At 38.9% G+C, this 15552-nt stretch overlaps 1 protein-coding gene across 1 annotated transcript; it reads left to right on the plus strand.

The window, feature by feature from the left end:
• Window positions 1–6263: 6263 nt before the first annotated feature.
• LOC145782150 (GTP:AMP phosphotransferase AK3, mitochondrial-like) lies at window positions 6264–14971 on the plus strand. The gene is made up of 6 exons (XM_082593907.1): window positions 6264–6380; window positions 8447–8542; window positions 9156–9278; window positions 9971–10143; window positions 10891–11009; window positions 13700–14971. The coding sequence occupies exons 1-6, from the start codon at window positions 6320–6322 to the stop codon at window positions 13812–13814; spliced, it is 687 nt and encodes a 228-aa protein (XP_082450033.1). The 5' UTR covers window positions 6264–6319; the 3' UTR covers window positions 13815–14971.
• The last annotated feature ends 581 nt before the right edge of the window (window positions 14972–15552 follow it).

Here is a 15552-nt window from a genome sequence, read left to right on the forward strand (position 1 = left end):
GAATCAACTGCGTTCATCCATGGGCCAGAAAAGGTTGCATTTCTCAGCTCTACTCTGCATTGAAAACGAGATTTTGGAAAAAAAATAGACACCGATGATGTTATTAACAGCTTTGCTTTGTTTACAGTAGGCTAAATCCAGAAAACATGTCAGTTAAATGTGTTTAATAAGTAAATACTGTACTTCGAGTATATTTCCTGTTCTTTCATTTTAATTGTGATTGGTACAATGAGGGGAATGAAATATAGGCCTCAGATTACCATATAGCCCCAGGTCCATCAAAACCTTAATCCGGCCCTGCCGTCGGCTGCAGCGTGGGTCAGGTGTACGTCGCAAGGCGTACACCGATGCATAGCGCTCAAGTCCGCTTTCCGCAAAGCAGGATAAAGATATGAAAAACAAACAAATTCGGATATATCTCCTGAAGGCTGTTCTTGTAGGCCTACGTTAAAAATTGCTTGCCGTGACAAGTCCTCTCTCTTTCTCGTTGTCGTCGTTTGAGCTTCTGGGGCCGAGGGTCTATCCTTTTACCACCCCAGATTCACGATGTTCCCGGACTACACTGGAAGGCTGCTAGAGAGCAGCCAGTCTTTAGTTTCATCATCCATGACGCGCAGACCTTCCACTCCGTTAGGTAGCTTGAAGATGGTACAGTCATTGATGATGTGGTCTGCGGTCTGTTCCTCGGCACCACATTCACAGGAGGAGGAAGACGGCCATTGCCCAGGAGTGAATGAAGAAGAAGGGAATGAAGAAGCCATTCCCCATTCTCTTTCTCAATGACATTAAATAGAACGATTCAATTCCATAATTAGTTTGTTGGCATCAATGTCTCCCATTTTTCTTTTAATATTTTTGCAGTGATTGTCCAGTTCCATTGTCTGCCGTGTTAGCTCAGTGGTTACGCGCCCAGCTTAAGACCATACGGCGCAAGTTCCACTCTCAGGATGTGCGCTTGAGCAACGCATTTTAGGACTGCTCTCCAATCAGCGGCAGCTAGTGAATGGAATAATTCCCCGGCAATAACACTTCAACAATCGGAAAACTTCACTTTGTCAATCTCAGTAACCGGCCCTGCGTCAAAAGCCTCTACAAGTAAGTTATAGGCTATGCGTAACTACCAGGAATGACATATCAAGGTTTTGTTAGTCCGAGGATAAAGATTAAAAACCAAAACCAACCCAACCATTTTCGCTGAAACACTTCTTCAGGCTGCTAGCGTTGTACAGAAATCCTAACAACTTGTACCACTTCACGAGCTCTGCTATTTCGCGTACATTTGTGACCACGTAATCAGAGATGTACGTATGTCGTATAGGCCTACGCCGCAAATTCTACGCCGTAGATTTGAGGCGTAGACTTTTTGTTTAAGCTAACGCTTGCGGCCACATTTTTTTTGGATAGTTGTCGCTTGAGGCTACGCCGTAAAGTTTTCGCGGTTTTTTAGCGCATAGTGTCAACGCATACTTTTTAATGTCTTGTTTTCGCTACAACACGCCAATACCTTCCAGCGCTGCAATTGAAAGAATGTTTTCACTGGGCAAAGACATAGTGAAGCCAAAACGCAGCAAAATGTCAGATGAACACTTTCAGATGCTTGTGTTTCTTTGTGGAAATTTAAAATAAAACTGGTTTGTTTCGAGTGGTTTATACCGTATGAATGTTTGGCACCTATAGCAAACAAAATGAGTTTACGCTAGTGTATGCGCTGACGCCGTCAACTTTTTACAAGTTGCGTTGACGCATACGGTGTATGGTTTTTCAAACGTTTGCGTTTACGCTGACGGCGTCAATATTTTTTGTATGCGCGTACATCACTGCACATAATTATATCCTGTATTTCGATAGTCTTCCAAAAACTTCTGCGGATGGGCCCTCATTCCTTGAGGGGTACAGAGGGTGGTGGCTACGCCTCTGGTTGTGTAGGTTAATTATAATTTCAAAAAAATGTGGTTCAAAATACAATTAGGCCTAGCTACATATGCTAAGTTAAATGCATGATAGCCGACCAGTAAGTTTTTGAGCCGTTTGTTAACCGTATCTGTTACTGCTTCCTTTTGGCGGCTAGAGTTACTGGCCGAGACCACCAGGTCTACGTCTCTCTTATTGCTAATTACTCCGTCGGCTTAGGCTATATCAAATAACAACGGTAAAAAGTATGCCGTTGGTCAAAAGCCTTATCTATCACTTCAATCAATTTATTTCACAAAATATATTTGTGATTGTGTATTTTAGGTAGAAAAGGTGATAAAGACTCGGTTTTTGACCTATTTTCGCCATTTCTTGGTCAAATTTCTCAGTTTACATTTTATTTTGAAAGTTTTCTTGCGTTGAACACAGAATTTCATCAATTTTTTTTCCATTTCTGTGCAAACAGTATTCCGTGCACTTTTTGCACTACAAAGCAATTTGCGCAAATAACAATTTAAGCTACCTTCCTAATTATTGTCTGCCAACAAAGAATGACTCATATCGGGTCAGATCGCGATTCCCTACCCAGACAGCAAAATCAACATTGAATCAATGTAAAAATGACGGATTTTGCTGCCTGGGTACAAAATGGAATTTTAACGCCGCCGACAAACACAAAATGAAACCGCACGCTAATAGTAAATTGTCAATCAAGCTAATGAATATCAGCAAATTTCTTGCATTTCATAACTCAATTGATAGCTCAGTTCGTTAGCGCGTCACTTCTGGAAAGAAAAAAGCTTCAAGATCAAGCGGCGCTGGTTCGACTCTCGAGGTGTGCGCTTGAGCAACGCACGTTAAGGACTGCTCTCCATTCAGCGGCATCTAATGGATGGAATAATTCCCCGGCAACAAGACTTCAACAATCGGAAACTTCACTCCGTCGATCTCGGTGACCGGGCCTGCGTCAGTGATTCAAAGCCTCTACAAGTATGCAAAACTGCCAGGATTAAGCTCTGCAAGAAGCTTTCCCAGTCCGAGGATAAAGATTCAATCAATCAATCAATCAATCAAAACTGGCTGTGACAAAAGGTTTATTGTGAACTTCACAATTATCCGATACCAACATAATCGGGATTAAAAGTTGGGGCAAGAAAAAAAAGTAAAAGTCAAGAAATCTCAGGTTTCTAGCGTCACTGCTTCTATGTGAAATTGCGGAATTAGCAGAGAGCGAGACCATAGGGTCTACGCCAGTAACAGGTAGGCCTACGGTTAAAACATTTAATTTTGTAGCCATCTGTAGGCCTACATTTAGAGATAATTGCAATTTTAATGTTATTTAAAAAGTTCAAAACGATGTAATTGTGATGAAATCAAAGATTCTGGTGTTGTGGTCTTCCGAATTGAAAAATTCAGTTCAATTATATTTTATATTGCTGACGCGAGTAGCTTATGCAGGCTAGAGAACGTCAAAGTAAACACACAAATTTGGCACCAACAAAGTTTTGTAGCCTAATTGTTCCAATTCTGGTCTTGAAGAAGCCTATGGTAGTTGGTTTGATTTTGAATCATTATCCTGGGATCGACAAAGCCTTTGATAGTTTATTTTGGGTAGTTTTGCGTAGCATACTTTTCCTATGCAGAAGCTTTTGATTGATGCAGCACCGCGGGTTATTAAGATTAGCAGAATCAAGTTTCCACTTGTTGTCGAAGTGTTGTGGTGTGTGAGCTATACCATTCACTAGGTGCCGTTGAATGGAAAGCAATCCTAAAATGGGTTGCTGAAACGCACACCGCGAGAGCTAAACCAGCCCCTGTTGATCTTGAGTCGGGTGCTTTACCAATGAGCTAAAGGGACGGACTTCTGACATCGATGCTTTTACTAAGATTCTAGTGATCATTTCTTTTTTGGGTGGCGAATTCAACTGTTTTTCTTCATGAAGAATTCCTATACCGTATGTAAATCATTTTTTCTGGAATCAAAAGCTTTTTAGCTTGTAGCGGACGCTGCTTTCAGCATATCCACCCATACACAGCCATCAGTGGGATGGCAACATTCCTGGGCAAAGTCGGCAAGGAATGATAGGACACGAGGTCGATTACGCTGCTATTGTTTACTAACTCAGCTCAGAAGATCAATGCTTGCTCACAACGTAATTGTTTATAGTTTTTAATCTTCGATCCAGCAACACAGAAAGTAAAGGAAAACACCGGAATATTAAAGCTCCACCACCAACAACTGGATACGAAATGTCGTCGCTGCTACATTAACAATAAACTGATCCAAACGTCATCCTGGCAGTGCCAAAAATAGAAAACGGTAGCAACAACAAAACTGATATATTGCTTTAGAATTACCAAGACTGATTTCTTGATACCGGTTTTAAGTTCTGACTTTTGATATTGCATTCAACTGATTTCCATATTGAAAGAACCGACTTTTCATATTGAACAAAAACTCAACAAACTATTGATTTTCACATAGCAAAAACTTAACACACTCTGATTCTTACATGTTGTAGAACTCTACAAAAGACTAAATTTCACATAGCAAAAAAACTGATTGACTTTCACATAGCAAAACGACTGATTGATTTTCACATAGCAAAACGACTGATTGATTTTATAGCAAGAACTGATTTTACATATTGCAAGAACTTAACAAACGATTGATTGATTTAAAATCATGAGCTTAACTTCTTTAAGAAGGTACTAGTGTGAGATTGCGAGTTTTACATATGATCACACAACGCAACACGACTGCAATTCTACATAACGATGAACCAAGGTAGGAATTCGGCATAGTGACGTTGATTACAGAAGTTGAATTCCCGATTGCTGAATTGAATTCCCGAGACGTGCAGTTATGCGCTCAAGGCGGAGTCTTCTGGAAAATTCTAGTGACGTGTACGTGTGACGTCAGAGACGACAGAGCTCTCTGGCGCTACAAGCTAAACAGTGACAACCGAAATGTACATTAGTTGTATTTTCAGTGGAAACTCTGAAGCGTTTTATCTAGGTAATTGGTAGCCACTTTAACAAGTCGAAATTCTGCCACTGAAATTGATTAGAATGAAACCGCCAACCAATCACAAGCTACGGTTTAAGTGACGTAAAAAATGGCGAAAAGAAGATGATAGAAAGCAAATTAAGTGATGGATTTTTTGTCAGCTGGTTGGCTTAGGGGTTAGGGCTAGAAAGTAGTCATTTCATTGACGCGGGTTCGATTCCTACTACTGCTATTTCTCTTTTTCTTCTGTAATTACCAAATAAAGTTCAAAACAAGCATTAACTCTCTGGATGAGTGCGAGAAGGATCACAATTGGACGGTAGCCTCTTATAACATGTTCTGATTGGTTGGCGGTTGCATTCTAATCAATTTCAGTGGCAGAATTTCGACTTGTTAAAGTGGCTACCTAGGTAATTCCCCATTCATAGGAGACAAAATTAACTAAAAAAGGGGAAAAACCTAGAACATCACACAACTAAGGCGAAAGAGAAAATTGAATTCAATCAATCAATGTTTTGTTTGTCAGTAACAGGAACATAGGTTGTACATGTTTGAAATATGCAATTAATATACACAATGCAAAGTTACACAAGTTCCCATACCGACAGGGAGACAACGAAACGACCATACGGTCTACAAGTCAATTGCCACTCTACGGAAATGACGATTTTGCCATTTAAACTAAGCTTACAAGAGAAAAATAAAACGATAAAACGTTTCCGCGCTTCAACATACGCATTGAGTCCTGTCTTTGTCGTGAGTTACCAAGGGGTGGGGGGGACTTATATACCAGTCCCAGGTATACAAGTCCCTCTCCTTGGTATACAATTTCCACCCTCCTTGGTAACTCATGACAAAGATAGGACTCAATTCAATTTTCTCTTTCGCCTTAGTTGTGTGATGTTCTAGGCGTTACCAAAAAAAGGAGCCAGTGGCTGTCATATGTCGGTATACCTCATATCATTCATGCGGCATGCCTAATAATGAATTAATTATTAAAAATGATAATCGTGCTTAGGGGAAATACTTAAGTGGTATAAGCCATTAACTTTAGTCAGTCAGTCAGTCAGTTCATTTATTTGTCACAAACACAAACATGAAAAGAATACAAAGTATACAATAATTGGTTGTGTGTCATATGACGATTTAAGGCAAATACTTGAAGTGGAATACGGTATGGCATTAAAATGAAGATGACATTTACAGCTGCACCGTCCAGTGTCTAGAATAGGCTAGCCCACATTGAAATTGTCAACTTTGGCATAACATTTTGTATGAACAGACAATGATAATATCAATCACATTTACTTAAAAGTTAATCTCTTTTGACAGAAATGAACTGCTTATGGTAACTTTCAAACGGGGGTGTAGTTAACTCTCTAAATCCTCACTTTCAAAATGCGATTCACATGTTTGAGGAAAGCAATCCATGCAATGATCATGGGTCCACCAGGATCAGGTAGGTTAGAGATTTTATTTTAAGACAATGGCCACAGTGACTATTATAGCTTCACAGCTCTGAATGCCTAATTGGCTGTGAATGCACTAACCCCATTACAAATCCAATGTTCCACTACTTTGTACATTTTGTAAGTCAAGTCAATTTATTTTGTTTTAACAGCGCCATATATTAACAAATAATCAGAGTAAAATGTAATTGTCAAAACAATGCATTGTACAACTGTTGGTTAGATTATGGCGCAATCAGGATGGTAGCGAAAGACCATAAGCAGTCATCTAGTCAGCCACCACCCCATCACAGTAAATCTAACTACACATTCATACACACTAGTGTGCAGAGGCAGGCACACTACTTCATTGAATAAAAAGAGTTCGCCACTGAGATTGAAAAACAACTACTGTTGGTTTGAATCTGCATTCTCAGACTGAGTAAGCCGAGGATGAAGATTCAAACCAACGAGCAACGACCAAGAATTGACCAACCACCAATAATTAGTGATTGTGTGCTATAATAGGCTACAGCACTTGCGAAAGTTTTCTTGAAATAACGAGGAAAAACGTGGATACCACCACCGAATTGCAACAATTTTTATGTGAAGCATACAAAAACAGGGCAATTTGATACTAATAACTGTAGAGAACAAATATTAATAAGTAACTTACGATATATGATATGTAAGGAACCAAGAGATTTTGAAAAATTGTAGGTGTGACATAAAATTGAATTTTTTATCGTCACATCTTGAGCATTGTGGACAATGTATATCTGTGACTACCGGCGCCGAGTCCCGGGCGGGCGAGCCGCGCCCGCTGGACATTTCAGGAATTAAAAAAAAATTTAATGCAATTTTAAGTCCCAAAATTTTTGTAACCATCTGCCACCTTCTGATACTAGCCTACTTACCTTATTCGCAGGGTTTTGTCACCATATGATAGGCCCTACTAGACCTACTAATTACCGTAAGCAATTAGTTTTCGTCAATTATTGCCATTGCTACATTCATGCAACCTTAAACAACGTTGATTCGCCGTTAAACGAGCAAAAGTGTCCAGCCGCGCCGTTTGTCTCCACTCTGCCACTCGTAGCCCAGTGCTATAAATCAAGTAAATTGCGCAAACCTGCGAGGAACTTCATTCATGGCAAAAGTCTGACCGCAATTTCCACTGCTTTTACATCGTTTTAACATCGCCAGATGTTAAATCGGTGTAAAAACTGTAGCATTGTTCTTTAAAGGAATAATTTTCTCTCAAACGACTTTATCAATTAACTATGCTGCCAAAATGCTCTATTTTGTCGTCTCAATTATCACAGTTTTGTCACTGATATTAAACTGTGCACACCTGTTGGTTTGGCCGGATGAAATCGTTGGTTGTCATTAGTTGCAATTCAGCTCCTTCGTTATATAACTGTTCTAATTGTAGATTCAATGTAAGCTCGGTTCAATAGCGCAGTTTATCGCTAGATGGCTTCTCGGGAGCTGAATTGCCGTCAAATCGCTTCTGCGTTGCATTACAACATGATTACAGCATCTTGTATCTTATCTGTGCGCCCGCTAGGAGCGACTTATCGTATGAACCCACCGATGTATTGTGTGTGTGAATCGTGTTGTATCAACAATAGTAATGTAATTATGGAACTAGTACAGTATTGCAGTTTTCGCCCGCAACGCGCACATATCAATCACGAAAAATATGCGGAACTGAATTACCAGGACCAGACATTGTTGCGTACCAATTATATTTGTTACTTGTTTCCAAATCGTGTTAGAGGAGACATAGACTTAAATGTAAAACTAGGCTAGCCCAACAACCTAGCAAAATCGCCCTTTTGAAAAACGCACAAAATAACCTTGATGACGTGACAATATGTGTTCGCCCGCCCAGCTATTTTGAAAACTCGGCGCCTATGTCTGTGACTGAACCAGTGATGCATAAATCACACATATTGTTAACAACCTTATTTTTGCTAATTTTACAATAAATGTATTTTACAACTGCAAGGGATGTATGTAAAACTTAAGGCGTTTATATAGTTATATAGTTTTCATATATGTAATATTGCAGGTAAAGGTACAATATCTGCTCGAATTGTTCAAAGTTTTGATCTCAAGCACATCTCCAGTGGTGATATTTTACGAGCAGAAATAGATGATAATACAGGTCAGCAACCAATGGGATCGTCTTGTCAGTTTGCAACATTGAATAAAACAATTCATTGGTGTTTTTAATCATTCATTCACGTATGATGCACGATTGTGTAAAGTTTCTATCTTTTATGCGACAGTGCCGTACTTCCAGAAATTACTAAATGATGAAATAAATAATGATAGGATTCAACCAGTTGTTGGATCAAAACATGTTATTTTTACAGGTTATATATATAAAATTCCTATTTATTTCAAGATGGTTTGAGGAAATTTAGGATCACACTAGGACGATACAAATCATAATGAAAAAATATTTTTGTTTTGATTTATTGTTTGAGGTTGCTTTGACACACTTTAACAACTGCAGAATAGCATTTAAGTCAGCATCCTCAAGCCAAATAAAAGAGCTGCATAAAACGACTCACTGACTTCAACACTATTCGTTATAGCACATGACTAGGGAACTGTGTTTCAAAAGCTAGTGCAATTTGATATTACCACAGCAAACTCGCAGCGTCAAGCTGACCGCTGAAATAGGTCGTTAATATCTACATTGTGAAGTAAGCAACGACTATGCTGCTAAAAGCGAAACTCAATCAATTGCATAAGTTAATATATTTTTGCAGCTTATGGAATTGAAGCAAATGCATACATTTCATCTGGAAAACTTGTGCCAGATAATCTGATTGTGGATCTTGTTATGTCAAACATTGAGAAAACTTCGCTTTCAACAAATTGGCTTTTAGACGGTATAATATATTATAAAATAAATAGCTACAATAAATAATATTGCAATTTGCGAATATATAATAAATAATACAATAAATAATAGCCTATTGCACTATAGTTTCACTTGAAATGCATTTGAATCTTCTAAAATCTAAATGAACAATTTATCTTATAGTCGCAAATGCATATTTGAGAAATTGGATTGCACACAGCATGGAGTTTTGTAAGTGAACCATCATAGCCATGTTCACATTTAATGTACATTTCACAAAACTAACATTGAATGACACTATTTTAGAACTTTCAAAGCCAAACTATGCATATGTGCTAGGTGGCTACAGAGAAGTAACTGTCACTAGAATAAAGGCAGATTGATGTGGCTGTGACTTTATTAGAACAGTTGCAGAAGAAAACATTTTCAAGGTTATATGAAGTGGTTGTACGAAGCAGTCGAAGCATAATTCTAAAGTGATAGCAAATGTTATATAATTTCCAGTTTCCAAGTGTTATTTATTTAAAAGAATCCTTTCAATTTACCATTGTTTTTTCCTTAATTTAAATAATTAATATATTTAAATACTGGCTGAAGTACATCAATTATTAATTGCTAATAAATAGTTGATGTAGTTAAACTTCATTGAAAGCAGAAATTCATTGCTTTTCCAATCAAATGGTAAATGTCAACATATGACAAATGCTTTTGCTTTGACAGGTTTTCCAAGAAATGTTTTGCAAGCTTGTCGTGTAGTTCAAACTGAAAGGTTAGACATCGTTCTAAACTTAGATGTCCCATTCTCAACCATCCAGCAACGGTTAAGTGGACGATGGACTCACTTACCCAGTGGCCGTGTCTACAACGAAAGTTTCAACCCTCCAAAGCAACCAGTATGATAACACCTGTCGCGCAACTTACAACGCACCATATCAGTTTTCTGTTTTTAAATGTGCTCTCAATTAATTCGCATCGCTATACACCGAATGACTGCTCTCACTGCTGAAGTCTCTTTCATTCTCCAATATTTTAGTTTTGTATATTTATTTGTTCAAGGTAAATCGTGTCTCACTGGATCGACAAGAAATAATGTTTTCGAGATGTACAGCTTGCGATTTGCAATTACAAGATTAATTTCAATTTGGGATTTTTACTTCAATCTTAAAAGATTGAAGTAGGTGACGTCGACGCCCTGGGGTGGCACAGCGGATAAGGCGTTGGCTTTCCAATTTTGTGAACCTGGTTCGACTCCCGGCTCAAGCTGGTTGTTCAAAAACACCGCTCACCACTACCCAAGGTGTAACAAATTGAGTGGGTATGGTTGCTAAAGGAAAAGGTGGCCGAGAGAAAGGAACTGGCTCCCTACTCTTGTTAGTGCTAAAGGCCTAGTATAATAAGAACCTTATCTTCTCATTCCCCAAAGATCAATATGGAACCCTTTCCTTAAAGATTCTTTTTCCTGATGATGCTTCAAGTAAAATTCCTGTTTTTATCAAGAAAAAGCTTTGAGCTCAAATAACAATAACTTTCTTGAAGGGGTTACTACTGTATGAAATTCAGGTCTACATGTTTAAAACCGAGTTATGGTCAAGCCATGTTATTATTTCATATGTTTTATTGGCAACACCCTTGTGACGCAGGGAGTCGATGACGTCACCGGCGAAAAGCTGGTTCAACGGGAAGACGACAAACCAGAGACGGTGATGAAGCGATTGGATACGTACATGAGAGAAACCGAGCCCATGCTGGAATTCTTCAGGTTGCCAATTTGACGATTTAATTATTTTCCATTATTGTTATTCAAAAGTGATTACTTTTCCTTGGGTAAATGTTTCAGGTTTTAAAACTATGACTTTTCAACAAGTAATAATCAAAATATAAGGATGATTTAATTTATCATTTAAATAAACACGTTCAAGTTGTCTGACTGCTACTAAAAATTTTATTTTGTTCTACTTGAGCTTTTGTAGTTTTCTCTCGTTACCTGACGTTCGCCCTTCGTTTTCGAAGATGGCCAATGAGACTGAGATCAAGCTTTTTTCTTTAGTGTGGGCTTTAGTCAGTGTAGGCTACATGAGTGTGCAGATGGCTGATGAGGCCTATCTGTGCGGTGAAGCTTCTACTGCAGGATGAACATTGGAAGGATGGTTGGCTGGGGCCAGGGTTGTTTGAGGCTCGGGACTTGCGATGTTGTCGTTTTTTGACGTCTTTTGAACAGATAGCGTGCGGTGTTTCTCAGCTGATTCTGCGCCTTTAGAAATAAGACTGCGCCATGTTGGTCCTTCTGCGGCTAAGTCTTCCCACGAATCTACGTCGATGGCGAATTCTTTTATGGAAACTTTTAAAGTGTCTTTAAAGCGTTTTCTTTGACCACTACATGACGTTTGCCGTTAGTCAGTTCTCCGTAGAGCAGTTGTTTAGGAATGCGATGGTTCGGCATCCGGTGGACGTGGCCAGCCCATCTGATTTGTGCCTTTTTTATGAGGGCAAGAGTGCTGCGCATGTTCGCTTTACTGAGAACTTCTGTGTCTGGGACTTTGTCCTTCCATCGAATCTTGAGAAGCTTTCGGAGGCAGGAAAGGTGGAAGTGGTTCACCTGCCTTTCGTGTCTCCTATAAAGAGTCGAGGCCTCACATGTATGCAGAAGGGTCGTAAGAATAACAGCTTTGTAAACTTTTAGCTTTGTGGGCAGCTTGATTCCCAGCCTCTCCCATACGTTAGACCTTAATCTACCGAAGACGATAGATGCTTTGGCGATTCTGTTGTTGATTTCCAGGTCAATGGTGGCTGTGTTAGAAAGAGTACTACCGAGATACTTGAAACTTTGACATGCATGTAGTTTCTGGTCGTTTACAGTGATGAGTGGTTTGCTATATGATTTTCCAGGGGCTGGTTGATACATTGCCTCTGTTTTTTTAGTGCTGATTGTTAGTCCAAAATTATCGCAAGCAGAGGAGAACTTATTCATTTGTTGTTGGATTTCGCTTTTGGAGCAGGCATTCCAGGCACAGTCATCCGCGTACAGAAGTTCCTTAGTGACAGTTTCGGTAACTTTGATGATTGCTTTAAAGCGTCTCAGGTTAAATAGTTTTCCGTCACAACGATAGCGAATTGAAATACCATTGCAGTCTTCATCTCTGAAAGCATCTGTTAAAAGCATCATGCTAAATAAGGTAGGTGCCAGGACACAGCCCTGTTTAACGCCGTTTGTAACTGGGAAGGCTTCAGAGAATTCATTGTCATCAACAACGTAGGCCATCATTCCATCATGAAATTGTCTTACAATGGAGATGTATGTGTTTGGGCATCCGTATTTGTGCATGATCTTCCACAATCCTTTCCTGCTCACTGTATCGAAAGCTTTTGTCAAATCGACAAAGACAGTGTAGATGTCTTGGTGTTGCTCCATACATTTTTCTTGAAGCTGTCTGGCCGCAAAGATCATAATATCTACGGTTCCTCAGCCCTGGCGAAATCCGCACTGGCTTTCAGGGAGAAGGCCTTGCTCGAGATGGTTCAAGAGGCGGTTCAGTAGAACACGAGCCAGAACAGATATCTATACGACAGATGGTATATTACCAACATTTTCATTATTTCATTTTCCCGAAATTTTTTCATCCCTCTTGAAAAATTAACCTACAGCAGATGGGTACCGTACTAAACATTTCATCCTTATGTTTTCTCGTTTTGACTTTTTTGGTTCTCGGCAATCTCTTAAAACCATCCGTCAATTCTCTCTAGAACAAGGGTCTCAAACTCAAATTGCTCTAAGGGTCAAATGAACACTTGTAAATTAATCCGAGGGCCCCTATACACAAGAGGAAGTCAATAAACAAAATAAAAAAGTTGGTAAGAACACAGCAAGAACGTTAAATTGCAAGAAAAGGTAGTAAAAACAAAAGAAATGGAAAAACACTATACGAACGTAAAAAGAACGCAAACGAAACGACGGTCCTGAAGAGTGAAAAGTAAAAACAACTTTCAAAAGCGCGAAAAAACTAAACCCTTGAAAAACTTACTTCAGCAAATACCAAGGTTACTATTGCGATAACGACACAATAAGTTTTGATGTAACAATGCGAGTTTCTTGCAGCAATAAACTGGCGCGACAACAGTGCTAAAAAGTCGTGTGAGGTTTGATTCGCATTTTCAAATTTTTTAAGCAATATTAGAATGCACTTTACCTTTCTAAGTTTATAGAAAAATTTATAAACCGTACTGTAATTGTTTCAAAGTTTAAAAATGCATCGCGAGCCGCACCAAAAGTCCTCGTGGGCCGCGTGTTTGAGACCCTTGTTCTAGAGAACATCCTTTTAGAATTGCTAGTTGTGTGCTTGCTTCATTAACTTATCGTCTGTGCGGAAGCATCCAATTGTGTAGCCTATATTTTAAAAAGGCGTAGTTCTCCTGCACTGCTTGTCTTATACTAATTTTTGAATTATTGTGCAGGAAGATGAATATATTGCATTCGTACAGCGGCACCAAAACAGACGATATTTGGCCTTCATTAAAGAGATCTGTTCAAAGCATTATCTCGAGTGACACCAAACGAGTGAAAATTTAAGATTTTTCCAACACTTGACTGTCTTAAAGCAAGGCAAATGTCCGTTTGTAACAGACCCAAAGCTTTTGCTGTAAATGCAATGTCGGTGGTTTTCTCAGCTGGTGTAGTGACATCAATTTTATTGATTAGTTTTTTTTAGTTCAACTTAATGTTCTACTTTCACCTGTTTTTAATTTGTCTTCAAATTTATGTTTTAAAATTGCTTTCAAGCTGCTCTTGTTTTTATGCAACTTTGTCTATATGGCCAAATCATAATATGTGAATATTGCTCAACCGAATCCTATCTGTATCAAGATAACTCTCAATGTTGCAATATACCTCTTTCTTGCCATTCAACTCTTTGGGAGTACTGTAGCTGCAGTGGTAGGTACCCACTACTCGAAAGTAACGGGTATGGACTGGTAGCACGCACCTGCTTCTCACTACCAGTCCATGAAAAGTAACGCGCTACCGCTACTCTTGTTATTTCCACGCACTACTTCTTGTCTTGAGCTGACGCTGGAAGCTCTCTTTAAGTGCCCTGTGAAGCTAAAATGAAATGAATTAAAAACGAATAATCACGTTTCAGTACCATATTCGCTGACACTACCATTCAAATGTCGTTATAGAAAACACGTTCTATGTGAAAATTTATTCTCATGTTCCAGAGTTTCCATCGAAAAAACAATTTATTTTTCCACTTTAGATTGGAAAGTAGTAGAAGTAAACTGAAGCCAATGTAGCGCCTTTTAAGGGTTTTCTTTGCCAACCTACTTTCTTTGCCAACCTCCTACCTTGCTCTTCATGATGAGCTAAAGCATCAAGAGTGTTCTCCTCAAATTCATCAGCATCATCAAGAGTGTTCCGCTCAAGACCATCAGCACTTTTGATAACGCACCAAGGTCGATCAACATAGCAATTGTTTATTTTGTATTGTTTTATTATTACTATTTTTTTCCTCATAAGTTATGAATTGTTAAAAAATGTCTCTTGCCTTTTTTCTCTCTTCGTTGTTTTTTTTTAATTTTCAAAAATTCTGCTAAGATATTGCGACCGTGCCATATTTTAAACTAATTGTCCTGCTTTGGTATCATGCACGTTATAACGTCCGTGTTTTGTCGCTTCTACTATTTTATAGATGTCTGCTATGTTTGGCATATCCTGTTTTTCGTTGTGATGGTCAGAAATAAAAACAAGCTGAACTGCACTAAATCTGCTAGCCTACATTTGAAAAAAATAGTGTCGCTGCTCTGACAAAAATGTAGCGCCGCTATTGCTATTTAAAAGCCGCGCGCTACTGCCCACCTCTGTGTAGCTTGATGGACCAGCGCGTGCTTGTTATATCAATACCCCAAGTTTGTTTGGTTCCTTGCTGCTTGTTTGTGTCGCTTTAGTTAACAACGCATGAGCAAGTCGCCTTAACAGTTGAGTTTGAATTAATTTTGATTTATGTTTGAAAGCTTAAATAAGTTAGTTCTTGTCTCTAGATTTCTGTACCTTCAAATTGCGTTGTTATTCCCGTGCGGGCATACATAGGCTATGGTACGTAGGCTCGGATTCTTTGATTGGCCCGCTCGTCTTATGCGTTCCAGACGTGAGGTGGAAGCTTTAACGTCGTGCTTTTTTAGTTGGACAGAGGCGGTTTCTAATTGATTTTTATTTTAGCTTAGTTGTAAGACGGTTGTGTCATTCCCATTTCTGAAAAAAAAAACGTAGTGCAATGCTTTTTAATCTAGGGTCCACAAACTGTTTTTTTTGT

The sequence above is a fragment of the Aplidium turbinatum genome, chromosome 13, assembly GCF_918807975.1.
Source record: "Aplidium turbinatum chromosome 13, kaAplTurb1.1, whole genome shotgun sequence".
Lineage (NCBI taxonomy): Eukaryota > Metazoa > Chordata > Ascidiacea > Aplousobranchia > Polyclinidae > Aplidium > Aplidium turbinatum.